Consider the following 20,058-nt stretch of genomic DNA (forward strand, 5'->3'; position numbering starts at 1 on the left):
CCGTCCCGGCTCTTCCCGAGGGCCCTGGTGACCGGAGGCCTTGCATGGAAGAGGCCGCCTTCGTGTGGAGCTGCGCGCGGTGGCCGATGTGGGGTCTTTGGGGCTCGGGTTGGGGCCCAGGCGGGAGGTCCGGCCTCCGGGTGATGCTCTGTCTCCCGGAAAGCCGCCCGGCACCCATCAGGTGGTTCACGAGCCGCAGCCCGAGCCGAGTCGTGGAGTTGGTGTCGTAGCGCCTGTGGCCGCATGGGGTCGCTGCTGGATAAGAAAAGGGCGCCCGGCAGGCCGCCTGGGGCGGCGGCTGCTCAACCCACAGGGCCTGGATGTGGGGCGACCGTCTAGTCTGGGCGGGGGAGGGTTTTTTCTTTTTTTGGGTGGGGGGAGGATCGGTTGTGGGGCCTGAGCTCTGGGCCTGGGCGCTGTCCCACAGCTCAAGGCTAGCACTCTACCACTTGAGCCACAGCGCCACTTCCGGCTTTCTCTGCTTATGTGGTGCAGAGGAATCGAACCCAGGGCCTAATGCATGCAAGGCAAGCGCTCTACCACTGAGCCACCTTCCCAGCCCTGTTAGTAAATTTTTGTTGTTGTTATTGTTAGTTTGCAATACTGGCCTTTGAACTTGGTCTCATTCTTGCTAGGCATGCAAGAACCAATTTATTTGTATATATGTTTGGTTATTTAAATGAATCAGTACATGGGTAAGATAATTCAGTAAACCTACTTTAGAAGATTTTTGAAATGCATTGCATAGTAGGTTGACCAGGTTGTTACTTCATCTTATTTGTTTGTCCTTGGGATCTGGATTTTAAAAAACCTTACATGTTACATTTTATCTCTACTTTTTGAGTCTTCTTCTCTACTGCTGTTACTTCAAGAAATGGAACAGCAGAGGCAAACTATTTGCATTGGTCCCTTCTGTAAGAGGTTGTAGTTCACTCCTCCTTTTAAGATCTCTTTTCCACTCTCATTTAGCATTAAGAATTGGCAGTGGCTGGGTGCCTGTGGCTCACACCTGTCATCCTAGCTACTTGGGAGGCTGAGATCTGAGGATCACGGTTCAAAGCCAGCCCAAGCAGGAATATCTGTGAGACTCTTATCTTCAATTAACCACCAGAAAACAGAAGTGGAGCTGTGGCTCAAGTGGTAAAGTGCTAGCCTTGAGCTGAAGAGCTGAGGGACAGCACTCAGGCCCAGAGTTCAAGCCCCATGACTGACAAAAATAAAAACGGAAGTGGTGCCATGGCTCAAGTGGTAGAGTGTTAGCCTTGAGCGCAGAGGCTCAGGGACAGTACCCATGCCCTGAGTTCAAGCCCCACAACCAAAAAAGTAAAAAAATTGGCAGTGAATCTGTAAATGCATTTGATCACATCTTGCCATTTTGGCTGAAACTATTCTTGGAGACTTCAGAAATAAAGACAACTTCAAACATCCACTTAGAAACAGTTCACTTTTTTTTTCCTTTTATTACACAAGCACAAAGATTCAAAGGTGTTTTTTTTTACTTTAAGTGAGGGCCAACCCTTTCCTTTTAACTTTTTATTTTGAAAATTTTATTTTTGTGTGTGTGTGTGCTGGTCCTGAGACTTAACACAGGGCTTGGGCTGTCCTTGACCTTTTGTAAAAGCTCAAGGCTAGCACTCTACCACTTGAGCCACAGCACCACCTCTGGCTTTTTTGAGCAGTTTTTATTGGAGATAAGAGTCTCACTGACTTTCTTGCCTGGGCTGGCTTTGAACCACGATCCTCAGATCTCAGCCTCCTGAGTAGCAAGGATTACAGGTGTGAGCCACTGACACCTGGTGCAATTTTATTTTATTTTTTATTTTTTGGGTCCGGTCATGGGGCCTGAACTCTGGGCCTGGGCGCTGTCCCTCAGCTCTTCAGCTCAAGGCTAGCGCTCTACCACTTGAGCCACAGCGCCACTTCCGACTTTTTTCTTTTTGCTTATGTGGTGCTGGGGAATCGAACCCAAGGCCTCATGCATGCAAGGCAAACGCACTACCACTGAGCCACCTTCCCAGCCCTACAATTTTATTTTTAAAGGAATGATTTTTAATGAGTTTCATTTGATTTGATTTTTAAATCAACTTGGTCATCATCCTCCCCTCTGTGCTAGACTACTCCTGAGTTTCCTGTAGTGCAGAAGGGCAGAGTTCAGAACACAGATAACTAGTGTGGTCAAGCAAGTCAGACACAAATCTCCTGAGGTTGAGTAAATCTCTGATTAAAACAAATTCAGATGTATTCACCCTAAATTTCTTTATGTACAGATACAGTCACTGAAGTTTCCAAGAAAGACAACAAGGTTGAGACAAATCATGATACATGTGCGGAGGAGAAGACTTTACCTCTGAGCAGGTATTGGCTCTTTTACTCTCTCCATTTCACTCCTCTGGCACAGTACCTAGCAGTAAGGGCTTCTCATCAGACTTGAAACTTTTTTGTGGTGTTGACAATCAAACCCACTGTTTTACATGCTAACATGTCTGCCATTGCTGCACCTCAGTTGCATTTTTATTTAACAGTATTTGTATTTGAGAAGTCTCCACAGCTTAAACAGACAAGTAGTAAGTTATAATTATTAGAATCAGAGTTTCAAGAAGCAAATGTTATTTAACCAATGAATAAATCACAACAGTAGTTGTTGGAATACATGTGGTGCTCTCAGATCTCAGACTTAGAGGAAGTAGCTTGGTGCTTAAAAACACTCTGGTTTGGTCTAGGAACTGTGGCACAAGCTTCTAATCATAGCTGCTTGGGAGGCAAAAATCAGGGCATCGAAGTTCAAGGCCAGCCTGAGCAAAAACAAGGTTTTGAGACTATATCCCAACCAATGGCTGGGCATGGTAGGACACGCCTGCCAGCCCAGCTACAGGGGAAGCACAATGGCTCCATGCAACGGCACACACCTGTCATCCCCAGCAGCCTACGCCGGCATGGACATAAAGCAAGACCCTATTTTGAAAAATAAAACAAGAAGGGGTTGAAGGCTTTGAGCGCAATGCCCATTGAAATGTCCAGAATATTAGAACATTTCAGATGACAGATTTTCAGAGTAGGAATACTCAACTTTTATTGTGACTTAGAAAAGCAATTTACATCTCAAAGGCAAAGACAATTCATTGCTTCCAAGAGAGAGTGTGAAGGATATCTGGTAAAACACAGAGAAGGGTTTCAGGTGAGTGTATGTCAGAGGTGATACAAAAGAGCAGAAATTCACTACAGGATTTTAAAAGGACATGTATGAATGTAGGAGAAAATCTAGAAGCTTCTATAAAATAGCTGAATAGCTGAGTGCCAGGAAGTTGAACATTGGTGACCAAGTTCATTAGCTAGCTAGGTATTTGGAAATGTCACTTACTTCTTAAGTAGATTACTGCCTTCAGGGGAAAGAGCATTAGCCAGTAGAGCCAACAAAGCATTTGTATCTTCTAGGGTCTAGTATTTTTTTTTTTTTGCCAGTCTTGGGGCTTCAACTCAAGGCCTGGGTGCTGTTCCTGAGCTTCTTATTCTCAAGGCTAGTGCTCTACCATTTGAGCCACAGTGCCACTTCTGGCTTTTTCTGAGTAGTTTATTAGAGATAAGAGTCTCATGGACTTTCCTGCTTGGGCTGGCTTTGAACCGCAATCCTCAGATCTCAGCCTCTTGAGTTGCTAGGATGATAGGCGTGAGCCACCAAAACCCAGCTTAATATACAGGCTTTAGAAGTTAAGAGATCACTTTTCCCCCCTCTGAATCTTGGGTCTCTGAAGGGTAGGTTAAAGCCCACAATAGCAACGCCACGGGGCTATGCTAGGCAGTGCTTGACAGTGCAGCTTGCTGTCACCTGCCACGACTTCCTGAGGTGGGTGGGGAACCCAGCATCAAGCACAGGCCCATTCCTTTGTCAGCCTGTCCTTCCACAGGTGTCTTGTGCTGTGTGTGTGTCACTCCAGTAGCCTCCAAATAGTTACTATACCTACCATTAAGTTGGGTTTGGGCTCGGAGGTCTTAGCCAATGATTTTTGTCATAAGTGGCCATTTACTGTGCCTTTTTATTTGACCCAATATAAAAGCTGAGGGTTTTTCTTGCCTAAGAGTACAAAGAAATGTTTGTCCCTACAGCAATATCCAATCCGCTTCTTTGAAATCGCAGCTTTTGCCAGTGAGCTGCCATACCCCTAGAAGTTTATGCCCTCTCACAGGACAGAGTAACCTGTGGTGTCCCAAAGAACCAGAGCTTAGGGAGGCAATGCAGAAGAGCAGAGATTCAGACCCGAGAGAACCTGCTTCTGATCTTGGGGCTGCATGAGTAGGCCAAATCCTCAGAGGGTGAGGGGCCCTGCCACTGCCTTAAGGGATCTCACAGTGGCCAGGAGTCTCCTGGGGCAGGCATGGGGCTGCAAGCTGACATGATAAAGGGACTGGCACACTTGTCCAACTGTATTAATTTTCTCTTTTATATCTGGGAGTTTATTTCTAACATGGAAAACGAAAGATTTCTCTATCCCATTTAAAGCTGTTTGAGATGTTTTAATAAAGCAATTTCTTTCAGAATACCTATTTCCATTGCAGCTTAGGAGAGAAGGGTAAAAATTCTTATGCTTTGAATATATGCCAGACTTCTAAACCAAAAGTATGTCTGCAGGTGACACAAGATAATTCAAATTAATTTTTACCTAAGACCAAAGCTCACAAGGGCTGAGCACGACTCAAGTCATAGAGTGCCTGTCTAGCAAGTGCGAGGCCCAGTACCTGCCCAAAGCAAAAACAAAACAAAAAGGAAAAAAAAAACCTAACAAAATATTTTATGGCTTTAACCAAGGTCTTCAGAAGAGGAAGCAAAAGGTGCAGCCTTTTCAAGACTCAGACCACTCGTAAAGATAGGCAAAAAGAAAGAAGAGCTTAGACAACGCAACAGTCGGTATGCTTGCTGCGAATGGGGCGCAACTCACATTTCTGTCTGGCCATTTTCTTGAGGTTCCCAGCCTTCTGGTTGGCCCCTTCACTAATAGGCCCCATAGGTGGACAAGGCAAACTGGAATACCACAGCTATTCGTAGAAATGAGAATCACTAACAAATGGGTACCCCAGTAGCTAAGAGTCATTCGCATTCAGAACAGATGTTTTACAGATGTTCTCAGCTTGTAACCAGAGTTTCAGGCCAGGGGCCCCACTCTGGAGGTTCCAACATGGCAGGTCCAGACACTCACTCAGTAGGCCAGTTAAAGAGATGAATGAATAGTAGTGAGGGTTAGGGAAAGGAGATCTTTGAGCATTTCAGCATCGGATATATGGAGAGGAGCAATTGGGACAGGGCACAGGTATGCATAATTAAGCAGTCCTGGAGCATTTACTATCTCTGCCACTATTGCAAGCGATGCCCAGATCCCAGGGGCAGCCTCATCACCGCAGGTCATTGTCCACAGTTTGGGGTGACCTGTCCCATGAGGGTCTACTGTTCTCTACAGTTTGTTACCATGTCATAAAGACATTATCTTGTTCTTGGAGTCCTGAGTAACTGCAGAGGAAAAGGGACATGCAAAATGGAGGCATGGATACCTAGATTTTATCCTGCTTTAGTGAGCTTATGGGCCCAAGTAAGGAGTTGGTGCTTTGTAGCAAAAGCAGTTTTAAGCGCAAGAAATTTACTAAGGAAATGAAGCTCCAATCAGAGGAAGGGACATTCAAATGATGGCCCCAAGATCTGAATGATCTGGTTTAAAGGATTATTTATTCTAACCCTGACTTCTATGTCTCATTATTTCACATCTAAGACTATAGACTATTGATTTCACATAGACAAGAACTAGTGCTCATGCATTCTCTCCTGTTCACACATTCGAAAGGGAAGCAGACAGCCGTGCTTGCCAGCTTTCAAACGACACTTCATACAACATCTGGGAGAGCAGACTTTGGGGTCTGGGAGAGTGGACTTCGGCAAATGTGCTTTTCTTTGCTGGCTTTTTTGTCACTTTTACCAGGATTCCACTTGCAAGCTTAGGAATGAACAGAGATTTTACTCTTCTGCCTATGCCAAAATTGCAGAGTAATTCAAGCTTGCCCTCTGAAGGTTTCATCGAGTCTGGTGAAATAAATTGACAAAGGCTAACAGAAAAGGCATACAGACTTATTAATATGCAAGTACACAGGACTTACACAAAATAAAAAACTCAAAGGACCATATAATTGAACCCTAAATGTCTCCATGTGGGGGAGGAAAGTGGGAGAATGTAGGCAGATATGAAGGAAAAACACGTTTTTTTTTGTCGGTCTTGGGACTCGACTTCTGGACCTGAGAGCGCTGTCACTCAGCTCTTCAGCTCAACGCTAGCGCTCTACTGCTGGAGCCACAGCGCCACTTCTGGTTTTCTTTTCTTTTTTGGTCAATCGTGGGGATTGAACTCTGGGCTTAGGCGCTGTCCCTGCGCTCTTCAGCTCAAGGCAAGCGCTCTACCGCTTGAGCCACAGCACCACTTCTGGTTTTCTAGTGGCTTATTGGAGATAATAGTCTCTCAGACTTATAGTCTCTCAGATAATAGTCTCTCAGATAATAGTCTCCTGCCCCCGCTGGCTCTGAACCACGATCCTCAGATCTCAGCCTCCTGGGTAGGTAGAATTACGGCGTGAGCCACTGGCACCCAGCGCTATTATTATTTTTGTAGGTTGTGTGGCTTGCATTCAGGGCCTGGGTGCTGTCTCTGAGCTCTTTTTTGCTCAAGGCTAGTGCTCTACCACTTTGAGCCACAGCTCCTCTTCCTGTTTTTGAGTGTTTAATTGGAGATAAGAGTCTCGTGGAGACTTTTCTGCCCAGGCTGTCTTTGAACTGTGATCCTCAGATCTCAGCCTCCTGAATATAGGATTACAGGCATGAGCCACCAGTGATGCCTTAAAAAAGATCTTTTATTAGTGTGTACTATTGGAAAGGGAGGTTTAATTATGACATTTCCATGCATGCATACAATGCACACTATCAAACTCATCACCACCATCATTCTCCCTGATGCCTCTTTCTCCTTGAAACAATTCCAAGAGGTTTCATCCTTTTTTTTTCCCCTCACTTTTTTTCATGCACATTAATTGAACAGGTTCCACCATGGCAACTGACATGTGTACAGTAGGCTTTTTTTTTTGCCAGTTGTGGGGCTTGAACTCAGGGCCTAGGTGCTGCCCCCTAGCTCTTTTGCTCAAGGCTAGTGCTCTACCACTTTGAGTCACAGCTCCACTTCTGGTTTTCTGGTGGTTAATTGGAGATAAGAGTCTCATGGGGACTTTCCTGACTGGGCTGACTTTGAACCAGGATCTCTTATATCTCAGCCTCTTGCATAGCTAGGATGACAAGCGTGAGCCACCAGCACCCAGCTATAATAGTTTTTTTTTTTTTTTTTGCCAGTCGTGCGGCCTGAACTCTGGGCCTGGGCGCTGTCCTTCAGCTCTTCAGCTCAAGGCGAGTGCTCTACTACTTGAGCCACAGCGCCATTTCTGGCCTTTTCTGCTTATGTGGTGCTGAGGAATCGAACCCAGGGCCTCATGCATGCAAGGCAAGCACTCTACCACTGAGCCACCTTCCCAGCCCTAAGTTTTTTTTTAAGGGTAACTTCCGATTTATTGGAAAATGATTGTAAAGCACAGAGCCTCCATAAGTTCCTTCCTACCCCAGTCCCTGTTGTTCACTTATTTTATTGGGGCACAGTTGTTAAAACTGATTAAATATTAAGTTCATAGGTGACACGAGGGTTTACTTTTGTATTATACTTTCTATATATTTTTTAAAGTGATGTATATCCACTGTTCTGTAATTCACAGTGACTCCACTGCTCCGGAAATCTATTATGCCTCATTGATTCATCCCTCTCTCAACCTCCGGTCCCTGGAACTAACAGTCTTTTTATCAGCTCCACAATTTTGCCTTTTTGGAGTGTCATACTGTTGGATACATGCCATAGCCTTTTCAGATTAGCTTCTTTTCATGTAACAATATGTGTTTTACATCCCTCATTTCTTCTTTTTTTTTTTGCTGGTCCTGGGGCTTGAACCCAGGGCCTAGGCACTGTCCCTGAGACTCTGTGCTCAAGGCTAGAGCTCTACCACTTGAGTCACAGTGCCATTTCTGTCTTTTCCTGAGTAGTTTATTGAAGGAAAGAGTCTCCCAGACTTTCCTGCTTGGCCTGTCTTTGAACTGTGATCTTTAGATCCCAGCCTCCTAAGCAGCTAGGATTACCAGTGTCTAACCTTCCTTATACTTCTTTCTTTTTAATGTGGAACTCCTCCTTTTTAATTTATTTTGTGCCAGTCCTGGGTCTTGAACTCAGGGCCTGGGCACTGTCCCTGAGCTTCTTTTGTTCAAGGCCATAGCACCACTTGTTGCTTTTGCTTTTTCTGTATATGTGGTGCTGAGTAATTGAACCCAGGGCTTCATGCATGCTAGGCAAGCACTCTACCACTGAGCTGCTTCCCCAGCCCCCCTCATATTTCTTAATGACTCAACAGCTAATTTTTTTTAAAAATAATACTCCATGGTGTGGATGTACCAAGTTATTTATCCATTTGCCAACCAGAGGACATATTGAAAACTTCCAGGCTTTAGCAATTATGAATAGACATAGGTCTTCAGGTCATATGGACAAATACCAAGGTGTGGCTGCTGATCTATTGTAAGGTTATGTTTACTTCTATGAGGAGCTGCCAAGTTGCCTTGAAAACCATTGCACTGCTACTGCATTGAATGCGTCTTCTCTCACTCTGCATCTTCCCCAGCATTTGGTGCCCTCAGTGTCTGGGTTTCAGCCATTTCAGTAGGGTATAAGGGAATGTCCTTATTTTAATTAGCAATTCTGATGATATTATATATTTTACTGAGCGTGCGGCTTGAACTCTGGGCCTGGGCACTGTCCCTGAGCGTTTCAGCTCAAGACGAGCACTCTACCACTTGAGCCATAGCGCCACTTCCAGTTTCCTGGTGGTTCATTGGAGATAAAAGTCTCACTGACTTTCCTGCCCAGGCTGGCTTTGAACCACAATCCTCAGATCTCAGCCTCCTGAGTAGCTAGGAAGAAGGCGTGAGGCGCTGGCGCCCGGCTTATTATTGATTTTTTTTTAAAGAGTTCTTTGTGTATTTTGGATGCACATCCTTCAGTAAAGGATATGTCTCCCAGTCTGTGATTTGTCTTTTCTTTTAAGTGTCTGAGATATAGAACAGAAGTTTTTCATTTTAATGAAGTCTAACAACAATTTATAAGGATTGTGCATTTAGTGTTGTCTTTAAAAAGTACTTGACAAACACAAGATTCCTTAGATTTCTCTCCTATTATAACTTTCAAGTTTTACGATTTTATGTTTTACTGTTATACCTATGATCTATTTTAACTTTTGTGAAGGATGTTAGGTATGTATTGAAATTCATTTTTCATACATGGATGTGTACTTGTTCCAACACCATTTGTTGGAAAGATTCTTTCTAAACTGGATTGCCCTTACATTTTGTAATTTTTTTTTTTTTTTTGGTGGGCTGTAGGGTTTGAACTCTGGGCTTGGGCATTGTCCCTGAGTTGTTCAGCTCAAGGCTAGTGCTCTACCACTTGAGCCACAGCACCACTTCACGTTTTCTGGTAGTTAATTGGAGATAAGAGTCTCACAGACTTTCCTGCCTGGGCTGGCTTTGAACCATGATCCTCAGATCTCAGCCTCCCAAGTAGCTAGGATTATAGGCAAGCCACCAGCACTTGGCTACATTTTGTATTCTTAAGGAAAACAACAGAAGACTGATTGTCTAGCTTTGGTATCTGGCTAGATGACAGTGACACTAAGACTGGGATTGTGGGATGAATAGGTGTGAGCAGGGAGGATAGTGAATTCATTTTAGATTGGCTGATTTGGAAATATCTCTGACATTCAGGTGTTATCAAAGAAGAAGAATCTTTTCCTAGACCTTAGGAGTATGAGCAAATGAAAGATCATTGAATTCAGTGCCACATATATTCAGCAATTAGGTCATTTGTCTAGATGTTAACAGTCCGTGCTGAAACTCAGCCTGACTTACTCCACATTTTTCCTGCTGCACAGGGAGGCCTTCTCTAGGACCTTGAGGAGCGCCTCAGAGAGGCTTACTGATGCCCTTGAAGCCTTAGCTTGTTCAACCCTGCTGTCATTCAGTTTCTAGCATTTTGTCAACATGATGATTTTTTTTTTCTATATCAAATACTGTTTGGGATTTAGAAGAATAGGACCCCATAACAGTTTTGGGGTAGAGAAAATAATCTGTTCATTTAATCCTCTTTCAGTCTGGAAGGTAAGGTCAAGGAGACAATACACAATGACTTTTGGGACCACCTTAAAGAGCAGCTATCAGCTACGCCTCCTGACTTCAGTTGTGCTCTTGAACTTCTGAAAGAAATTAGAGAGGTAAGTGATTCACTTTCCACTGGTAGATGTAAAGTGCCTGTTCATCCCCAGCTGTTGGAGGGCAGTGGCTAGCAAATCCTAACTGAACTGGTCTAGGAATCAGTAAGACAAATCAGACAATAACAGGGAAGATTTAACATAAAATTCCAGCAGGAAATTGCAGAAATGAGGACTTGCCTAATAAGGAGGAAAAAAAGTCTCTAAAGAAATCTGGAATAGCAAATAGAAAGGGGTATCCACTGTACTTTGGGGACTGAGAGAAAGTACTGGCCATCACTGAGAGAGCACACGGTGCCAGGGGAGGGGCTGTCTGTGAGCTGCTGACCACCACCCATGGCAGAAGCAGAACTGGAGAAACTCACTGCAGGAGTTAGTTCTAGTGAAGCCACAGAACTGCAGGCTTCTGCTAGTAAGTACACAGGAACCAACATGAAGAGCTCTAAGCCCTCTCCAGTGTTTCTAGTATTGGTGACCCACAGCAATCTCTATACCCGTGTATAATCGTAACCCTTTAAGTCTGGACAAGACTTGCAACTTAAACCACTACAGCATATCAAAGGTGATGAGATGTTAGTCCCATAATTAATTTCCTTATCAAAAATCATTAAAAAAGAAACCACAAAGCCAAATACCTCTATTTCTAGCTAGTAATAGAGCTATCTGCCTTCTAAGCTCTCATCTTTCTCCAAACTGAGCCCCATTGCCCACACAGTTTCTGTGTCCATCACTGCTGCCCACCCCCATTCAATCACAGAGCCACAGAAGAACCTGTTACCTGCAGACTAAAATGCAAAGTTAATTTCCAACTTGTGTATGAAATAATTGGAAATGAACTTAATGTTTAATATACAATAAACATAAACAATTTATAGTTCTATTTTTTATTTAATTGGTCACAAAGCTCTAATATCTGTAGTACCCTCCTTCCTCTGTTCATTCCATCCATATTTCCTTTGTCCTTAGTCCAAACCCAATTAGATGAGCTACTCAGGAGACTAAGAAACCAGGATTGCAGTTCAAAGCTAGCTTGGGCAGGAAAGTCTGTGGCATTCTTACCTCCAATTAGCCATCAAAAAGCTAGAAGTGGGGCTGGGAAGATGGCTCAGTGGTAGGTAGAGTGTTTGCCTTGCATGCATGAGGCCCTGGGTTCAATTCCTCAGCACCACATAAACAGAAAAAGCCGGAAGTGGCACTGTGGCTCAAGTGGTAGAGAGCTAGTCTGGAGCTGAAGCGCTGAGGGACAGCATTCAGGCCCAGAGTTCAAGCCCCACAACTGACACCCCTCCCCCAAACAAAAAAGCTAGAAGAAGTGGAGCTGTAGCTCAAGTGGTAGCCTTGAGCACAAAAGCTTAGGGATAGCACCCTGGCCCTGAGTTCAAGGTCCAGGACTGGCAAAAAAAAAGTTTTAACTTTGATGAAGTCCAATTTATCTCATTTTTCTTTAGTGTCTTGTGTTTTCACTATAATATCTTGCCAAATTCAAGACTACAACTATCTACTTCTATGTTTTCTTCTAAGTATTTCATAGTTTTCACTCATGTTTAGGATTTTGATCCATTTTGAATTCTATGATTTAAGGTAAAGGTGCAACTTCATTCTTTTGCATGTGGATTTCTAGTTTTTCTAGCCTTGTTTAACCCTGTGTTCTCTATTAAGTCATCTTGGCTTTGTTATTGAAAAATCATTTGCCAACATCCAAGTTTTATTTCACAGCCTTCCTGTCTTATTCCATTCTGTCTCCTTTGCCAGTTTCAGTAACTGCTTCATTGCTTATAGCCCTTTTATATTAGATGATAGATGGCTGCTTATCCAGTCTTAGCCTACTGGCTAGGTATATTAAACACTGCGTAACAGGAAGCTCAGGTCATCATACAGTGGTTAGTTCAGGTCACGAGGTATTTACTTTCTACCAAGGCCTTTTTATTAAGAAATCAGAAGCTGTTTTTCCAAAATCTTTTGAAAATCTAGAGGTGTGCGTTATGATTCCCTTATTGGTGCTTATAAGACACTCTGCACACAGCCTTAATTTCTATGGACATTGCACAAATTGCTGGATCTGCTTGATCACAAAGCCCAAGATGATAGAATGGCTGGGCTGCATTTCAAGGTGCCGCAGAGTGCTCTAGTACTTACTTCTAATCTACAACTTTATCCCAAGCGAGACAGTAGAATAGCAAGCTCACTTTTTGGTGAGAATGCAAAAGGCCTATCCAGTATTGTGCCATTTTTTCATGGTATGTAGTTTAAGCCCGTCTTCCAACTTGGAGGGATTGTTACCTTGATATGCTCCAGACCACTGACATTCCAGAAAGCACCAGGGTACAGGCCTCTGGAGCTCATCTGCTCCCCTCTTTTTATAGCATCTACAGTACTTTCTACCTATTGCTCATCAGATCCAATGCATATGTGACCATGGACTTCTAACCTTCTACCAATTGTATCAGTTTGTGAATCAGTCATAGTACAATCAAGAAGCAGAAACCACACAGTTTTTTGAACTAAGAAAAACTTGCATGATATAGGAACTTGCTGATCAGCATACACCAGAGCCAGGAAAGAGAGCTCCCTTCTTATGGAGGAGCACCCTCTGCAGATGAATGCGAAGGCCTTGTGCCAACCAGCTCTACTGCAAGGGGCCAATGCCATTTTCACAAAGTAGGCACTGAAGCATAGACATGGAACAGAGAGGCACTAAATTTGTCACTGTCATAGCTTACCAACTGAATAGATATTATGGAGCAACTTTCATTGCTAAATGTTATCTTGGCTGTCAACACACTAGTCCAGTCAAGCCTTCGTTGTACCTGTTATGGAACTACAGAGTTCCTGTTTATCAGGAGCCTGTATTCTGAGGTTGACTCATTAAAACTGCAAGGCCTGGCTCACCTTTGTCTTCTGAAATAAAATGATCTAAAAAAATACCTCGCTTTTAAAATGAAAAGATTTCATCACTATCATACATTTACATCTGTTGTACCCTACACTCATTTTTACCACACTTCTCAATTTTATCAAGTTTTAAGAATCTCATTCTTTCTAGAAAACAGTATACTATTTTATGTAATTGATCCTCTTAAACTTTTATCATTGGCTCCTAAACACAAGGAAAAATCTTCTGTAGGAAATTTAGGAACCTACACTCTGAATCCTCGGAATGTCTTGTAGCTAAAAGGGTTGCCCACTAGAGCAGATTTGGGGCTCTAAGCAGAATGCATCTCCCTTTATCTTTCCTGGGCAGATCTTGTTGTCACTGCTATTACCACGCCAAAACCGCCTAAGAACTGAGATTGAAGAAGCTTTGGACATGAATTTCCTCCAGCAGGAAGCCGAACGTGGAGCCTTGAATGTCGCTTACCTTTCTAAGTACATTCTCAACGTAATGACTTTGTTGTGTGCACCAGTTCGAGATGAAGCAGTGCAGAAACTTGAGAACATTACAGACTCAGTTCGGCTATTGAGGTATGAAACTTGATTATTTCCCCTGAAATCCACCCCAGTCTCTGGGGTTGTGAAAAGCTGGGTCAGATACTATATTATAACCATAGTCACAACTAACTCTTCCCTGCTGTGAACCAGACAATACTGCTGTGATCTTCCCTGGCTTATTTGAGTTTTTTCCCCTTCTTCTTTTCCAAAGATGAACTTTTCAAACAGGGTATTTTGGTTATCCTTAGAAAAAAAAAGCTGGTCCAAAGAGCCAGGAGAGACATCACCTACAGTCCAACCTCCCAGCGAGGACTGCTGATGTACTGGTGTATTGCTGCCTCTGGTTATCCCTTTTAAGAGACAGGCAAGCTCTGCAGTGAGACTTAGCAGATACTGTTGTGCCACTTAAACGCATCAGGATCATGGACCCCTCGTCAGCTTTGTCAATGAAGGGTTAGAACTAAGTCAGCTTGGAAATCCTTCCCTTCTAACAATGATTTAATCACTGGTGTGGGTTTTTCCCCTCACAAGGTTTTTCTGTTATATTCTCTTCCATGTCAGGGGGATATTCCAAGTTCTCGGTCTGATGAAAATGGACATGGTGAACTACACTATCCACAGCCTCCAACCCCAGCCCCAGGAGCATTCCATCCAGTACGAGCGTGCTGTGTTCCAGGAGCTCCTCAACGAGCAGCCTAGTATGTTCACTGTGAGGGCAGAAGTGGGAAGGGGTGGCCTTGCATATGACTCCTGAGAGGATTCTGAGCCTCTTCAAGAATAGAAAGTGTCACTAGACACTATGTCCAAAATGAACTATAGAGCCTGTGGATGAGGACAGGAGGGAAAAACTGGGAAAGGGTAACATTGTCCAAAAAGAAATGTACTCTTTACCTGACTGATGTAACTTAACTGTAACCCTTTTGTACATCATCTTTATAATAACAATAAAAATCAGTGTGTTAAAAAATAAATAAAAATAGAAAGTTTTTTCCTCAAGTCAGGACAGGGAGAAGGAAGATCCCAAACGTGTATTAAGCAGGAGTGTATCCTGAGGAGAAGGTGGCCTTGAATCCCCGGAGATCAAAGATGCTGAAGATGCTCACACATATCCTCCCTGTCCTAGGCCTCCTCAATCACACCACCAAATGGCTGACCCAGGCAGCAGCAGACCTCACTGCGCCACCAACCTGTCCTGATGCTTCCGACTCTGCCAATGCAGCTGGCCCCTCTCCAAATGAGGCAGCCAATAACCAAGAGCCTCTCAACCCTGCAATGGTGTTGTCCCAGGGCTTCCTGAACCTCCTTCTCTGGGACCCTGCAAATGAAGAGTTCCCTGAGGTAGGAAGAAGGGAGGATTTGCCTTTTGATGTCTTCAGGGCTCCAATCAGGCCTCTCCCCACAGCCTCCTCTTCCCTGATCCACAGACCCTGTTGACAGATAGAACCCGGCTACAGGAGCTAGAGTCTCAGTTGCACCAGTTAACCATCCTGGCGTCGGTCTTGCTAGTGGCCAGTAGTTTCTCTGGAAGTGTCTTGTTTGGCTCACCCCAGTTTGTGGATAAACTGAAACGCATCACTAAGTCCCTCTTGGAGGAATTTAATTCCAGGTAAGCTGCAGAGATTTTTTTTTTTAACTTGAAGTGGTATGTAGCATTTAGGAAGTAAGCACAAAATGAATTATTGCTTGCTCTCCACTATAAACCACAGAAAGGCCCTTTGAACTACTGACAGTGAACGTTGGTTTCTTTCCATAAGTGATCTTAGGCTTGTGAAAAAGGTAGGCTTTCTAAGAAAGGTAGTATAGAGGATGGTTTGCTGCCAAGAGTCATTATTAGCTGGAGGGAGGATGGAGGGCTGGATGCAAGAGCAGTCTGTCAGCACTATTGATCGAACATCTAGTAAGCGCAGGTCATTTAACAAAGTAAGAAGAATCAGAGCTGATGATATAGCTTGGTGGTCCAACACTTTCTAGCATGTGTCAGGCCCTAGGATTGATTCCCAGGACTTCAGAAGAAAAGAAGGCCAGGTTTGTAATCATAATTGGCCATGTAGTACAAATGACCATGGAAAATCTTAAAGAACCAAAGAATACTAAATGGGTCCTAGGGCAGAATGAAGCCATTTTCCAGAATTGGCTTATGGTTTATCTTCATTTTTAAGAAGGACATGGCACCATGTAGAGAGAACAGTGGGTATCAACTGAAGACATAGCTGCCCAATGGGTCCTGCTGCTGGCCGTGGGTCAGGGGTTGGGACTCTTCTTTCGGGTGGGCCTAACCTTGGTGTGTAGCTTCCTGAGTGTCCGTGCATCTGTCAGGACTACATATCGAGTGCCAGCTTATTCCCTTTCATAATCTAGGCCGGAGGAGGCTATGCAGCGTGTGAGTGAACAGGTGTCTCAGGAAATCCACCAAAGCCTCAAGACCATGGGTCTTGCTGCTCTGAGCAGCGACAGCACAACATCTCTGATAGGACAGCTCCAGAATATTGCCAAGAAGGAGAACTGTGTCCGTAGCGTCATTGGTGAGTGCTGTGGGTGCTAAGAACATGGGAGGGATCCCAACCCAGGAAGCCAGTTACTGAGCAATGAAGTCACCGTTTTGCTGGGTTAAAAATATATGCCTTTCAGGTCAAATGGGGGTATATCTGACTATGGTTTTGAGGAAGATTCATAATCAGGAATTTGTGCCCTCTGGGTGTGAGATACTGTCCAGCTAACCTGGTTAAGACACTCTGGCCTACTGACTTCAGTCCAAGAAATCCCTTTATCCCCCTGTTCAAACAAGGAAGGGAGAACCATAGCAGTTAACTTTCCCATGCTGGAATATACCCACATTAGACACATTAGAATAGAGACCATGAACATGGCCAGCTTGCCCTGAACCTCAGCCTAAGAGCCTCCTGTTAATGAAAATCCTAGTATCTGCTGCCTGCTTTAACAATCTTGAATTCTCAGAAATTTACTAGTCCACTAGTTTATCTTTTTTTTTTTTAAATATTTTTGCTTTGTCATTGATAGCTTCTTTGCCAAACAGAGCAAGTTTTCTTTTCCACGAGTGAATGCACAGGTTGATGAATATCTCAATTTACTTAGAACAGGCCTGAGTGGAGTTTAGGGCCAATGTTTTTCCCTGAAATCTGTGATCCCTTTCCCTTCTCATTGTCTTTTCCTGCTTACAGATCAGCGGATCCATTTGTTTCTCAAATGCTGCTTGGTTCTTGGTGTGCAGAGATCTCTGTTAGACCTTCCTGGAGGCCTTACTCTCATTGAAGCAGAACTAGCAGAACTGGGCCAGAAGTTTGTCAGCCTCACACATCACAATCAGCAGGTGTTTGGTCCCTACTACACTGACATCTTAAAAAACCTCATCTCCCCAGCCCAGGCTATGAAAACCAAGGTGGAGTCTCTCTGATATTACTGGCTCGGCACTCTGGCACCTTGGATCCAGGAGGAAAGCCCATCATCTTCCTGGGTAACATCGCCAGTGACCAGCAAAGCAGTAATTCCCCCACTTGCCCCCACCAGTCAGCACATCAGGGTTGTAGAGATGAAGCATATGAACAATTGGCACAAACCTTCTCCCTAATAAACTTCTGAACTGCAAGCAACATCCATTCTTAGTGTGCTGCAGCTGAGCCAGGCTTTCACATCAACCCACAGCCAGATAAGAAACCAACAAGCCCTCTCTGGCCATGTGCACACAATTATAACAACCAACACACAGGTGCCAGCGCTGGGTTTTCCAAGGGTAAAGCATTTGAGTGCTCTGCAGAGTTATCTAAAATGTGAGTACAGGGCTTCTCAGCAAGCCTTTTGCTGTCCAGTTATCTTAGGAGAGGACATGGTTAAATTAGTTACGAAGCTCATTCCAGGACTGGATCCCCTGAGGTTGCAGGTGCCACATAAAGGAATAGGAAGAACTTGAGCATGTTCTTTGGTCCAAAGTAGTGTGCAGCCTGCAGGCAGGAGGGAAATAGATGTATGCAGCCATTCTGTTCTGTTGAGGATGGGTTCCAGTGTTGGGATCTCTCTCAGATTAGGCAGAGTTCATTCAGTCAGCAATGAACTCGACTTAATTTATCCCTGGTCCGGTTCCCTAGCCTAGTAAGCCTCCTGTTCTTTTAGTCTTTTAGTTTTGAGCATCTTGTTCAAGGCAGAGGACTGGTTCACGCCTTCACACTCCCTCCTGCTGCCAGCACAGGCAGTTGTGGTGGTGATGTCACAGAGGTCAAGAGAGAGACATGCTGGGAAAGACCTGGACTGGACTCCTCTCTGTACAGTTCTAATCCAGTGTTTTCAGGCTGCCTCCACAGACCAGTCCAACGTAGTATGGTTTACACTAGGAAAATGTCTGATCCGGATTGGGTCCTTGTTTATAATGGACAAGAAAATGTAGAGACTCATTTATATATGTTCTCCAGGCAAGGTTAAGAAAAATAATGTCCTCACTGTTTTTAGGAGATGGAAGTTGCTGAGACTTAACACAATTTAGGAATGACATAAGGAGGGAGTTGAGTTCCTTAGGCCCAGGACTTTCTTCTAATATTCACTTTTAAAGCGAAGGTCCTAGACAAATGACAGAGCAAGGTCAGCAGAATGTGACCAGCATGCTAGAGGACATGGATCATTGACACTTTATAACTGGAAATCTGGAATGGGGACGCCCAGAGTAAGTGGTATGCTTAAAAAACAGGTTTGGCTAGGTGGATCCTCTGATTTGAATTTTTTTAAAGTCCGCATTTGGAAGCTTCAGTGTCTTAGAGGCAAATGCATCTCTGTGAAGATGCCTCTCCGGAGGTGCAGACGCTACACTGGTAACAGAACCGCGCTTTGCACTTCATAATTAAAATCGGGAGTAATCAACTTACTGATTTTGAGTTGGTTTTCCTTGTCCTTCCACATGGAAAAGGACAGGCATTCTAAATAAGCAGAAACAGGACCATTTGACCCTGCCCACTGATACGAGGGAATTTTAAATTGTGTTTATACTAAATTGCGCTAAAACGAATCTACCCTGAAGTTTGCCACTAGTGATGTTTAGTCCATTCACAGCTGGCACCAGTATCACGACTATTTGGTCTAGAACCTTCTCATCACCACTGAAAGAATCCCACTCCAGCTCCTGGCCCCAGCAATCTGCTGTCTTGGGTTTTCTTATACTATATATTTCATATAAATGGAAATATAACATGTAGCTTTTAATGACTGGCTTCGTTCACTTAGTTTTTTTAAATTAAGAAATTACAATTTTACATGAATATTTAAATGGTATAAGGAAAGGGTATGACTTTACTCATTTGCATGTAGAAAATTTTCCCAGCACTATTGAGACTGCTTTTCTCCTACCGAATAGTGTTGATGATATCCTTGTCAGCAATGAACTGACTGGCTAGGCAAACTCGGTTAACACAAAACACAAAATCTACCCTCCCTCCTTCCCTCTTTTCCTCTCTCTTAGAAATAAGTCATCAGGGCTGGGTGCTAGTGGCTCACACCTGTAATTCTAGCTATTCAGGTAGATGAGATTTGAGGATCATGATTTGAAGCCCAAACAGGAAAGTCCATGAGACCCCTGTTGCAAATTAATCACCCAAAAGTCAGAAATAGAAAAAGCTACCAGAAGGCTCCGGAAGAATGTGGTGCTGATCCCTACCACCACCATGGTGAAGCTCTCACATTCCTGCTCCTCACCACAAGTGAATGGCCTTTACAAACCCGGAACCTAGATCTGTAAATCAGAGAAAGATCACAACACTTATGAATAAACAAAACAACATGCCGCTCCCAAAATCCAACAACAACACAGGGGAGGACTTGGAGTGAAGAAGAATGGGCAAACTAATCATTGAATGGGCTGGGAAGGTGGCTCAGTGGTAGAGTCCTTGCCTCACATGCATGAGGCCCTTGGTTTGATTCCTTAGCACCACATATGCAGAAAAAGCCAGAGGTGGCGCTGTGGCTCAAGTGGTAGAGCGCTTGCCTTGAGCTGAAGAGCTGAGAGACAGCGCGCAGGCCCAGAGTTCAGGCTCCCAGGACCACCAGCCCCCTGTCCCCCCCAAATATAGCCTAGGTTACACAAAGAGCTTGAGCAAACAAAAAAGAAAGCTGATGTAACTCCCTGTTTCCGATCTGATCACAACAGAATTAAACTAGAACTCAACAGCCAAAGATACTACAGAAAACAAACACATGAAGACCAAACACACTGTTCAGTAACAGCTAGGTCACTGAAGAAATACAAGAAGAAATCAGAAA

The 20,058-nt window shown here is 44.0% G+C and overlaps 1 protein-coding gene across 2 annotated transcripts in view; it reads left to right on the plus strand.

Moving 5' to 3' along the window:
- Window positions 1–17,421, plus strand: part of Tcp11 (t-complex 11, testis-specific) — a 17,629-nt gene extending 208 nt beyond the window's left edge. The window contains exons 2-11 of one of the 2 annotated variants that reach the window (XM_013029601.1): window positions 977–992; window positions 1,769–1,776; window positions 2,268–2,355; window positions 10,257–10,377; window positions 13,616–13,836; window positions 14,365–14,501; window positions 14,927–15,141; window positions 15,228–15,409; window positions 16,162–16,325; window positions 16,983–17,421. In XM_013029601.1, coding sequence (XP_012885055.1) covers window positions 977–992; window positions 1,769–1,776; window positions 2,268–2,355; window positions 10,257–10,377; window positions 13,616–13,836; window positions 14,365–14,501; window positions 14,927–15,141; window positions 15,228–15,409; window positions 16,162–16,325; window positions 16,983–17,215 — 1,385 coding nt within the window. In that variant the 3' untranslated portion in view covers window positions 17,216–17,421. The remainder of the gene's footprint in view (window positions 1–976; window positions 993–1,768; window positions 1,777–2,267; window positions 2,356–10,256; window positions 10,378–13,615; window positions 13,837–14,364; window positions 14,502–14,926; window positions 15,142–15,227; window positions 15,410–16,161; window positions 16,326–16,982) is intronic. The other variant, XM_013029600.1, reaches the window with a different exon arrangement.
- Window positions 17,422–20,058: the final 2,637 nt, after the last annotated feature.

This window comes from Dipodomys ordii, unplaced genomic scaffold (genome assembly GCF_000151885.1).
Source record: "Dipodomys ordii isolate 6190 unplaced genomic scaffold, Dord_2.0 Scaffold120, whole genome shotgun sequence".
Classification (NCBI taxonomy): domain Eukaryota; kingdom Metazoa; phylum Chordata; class Mammalia; order Rodentia; family Heteromyidae; genus Dipodomys; species Dipodomys ordii.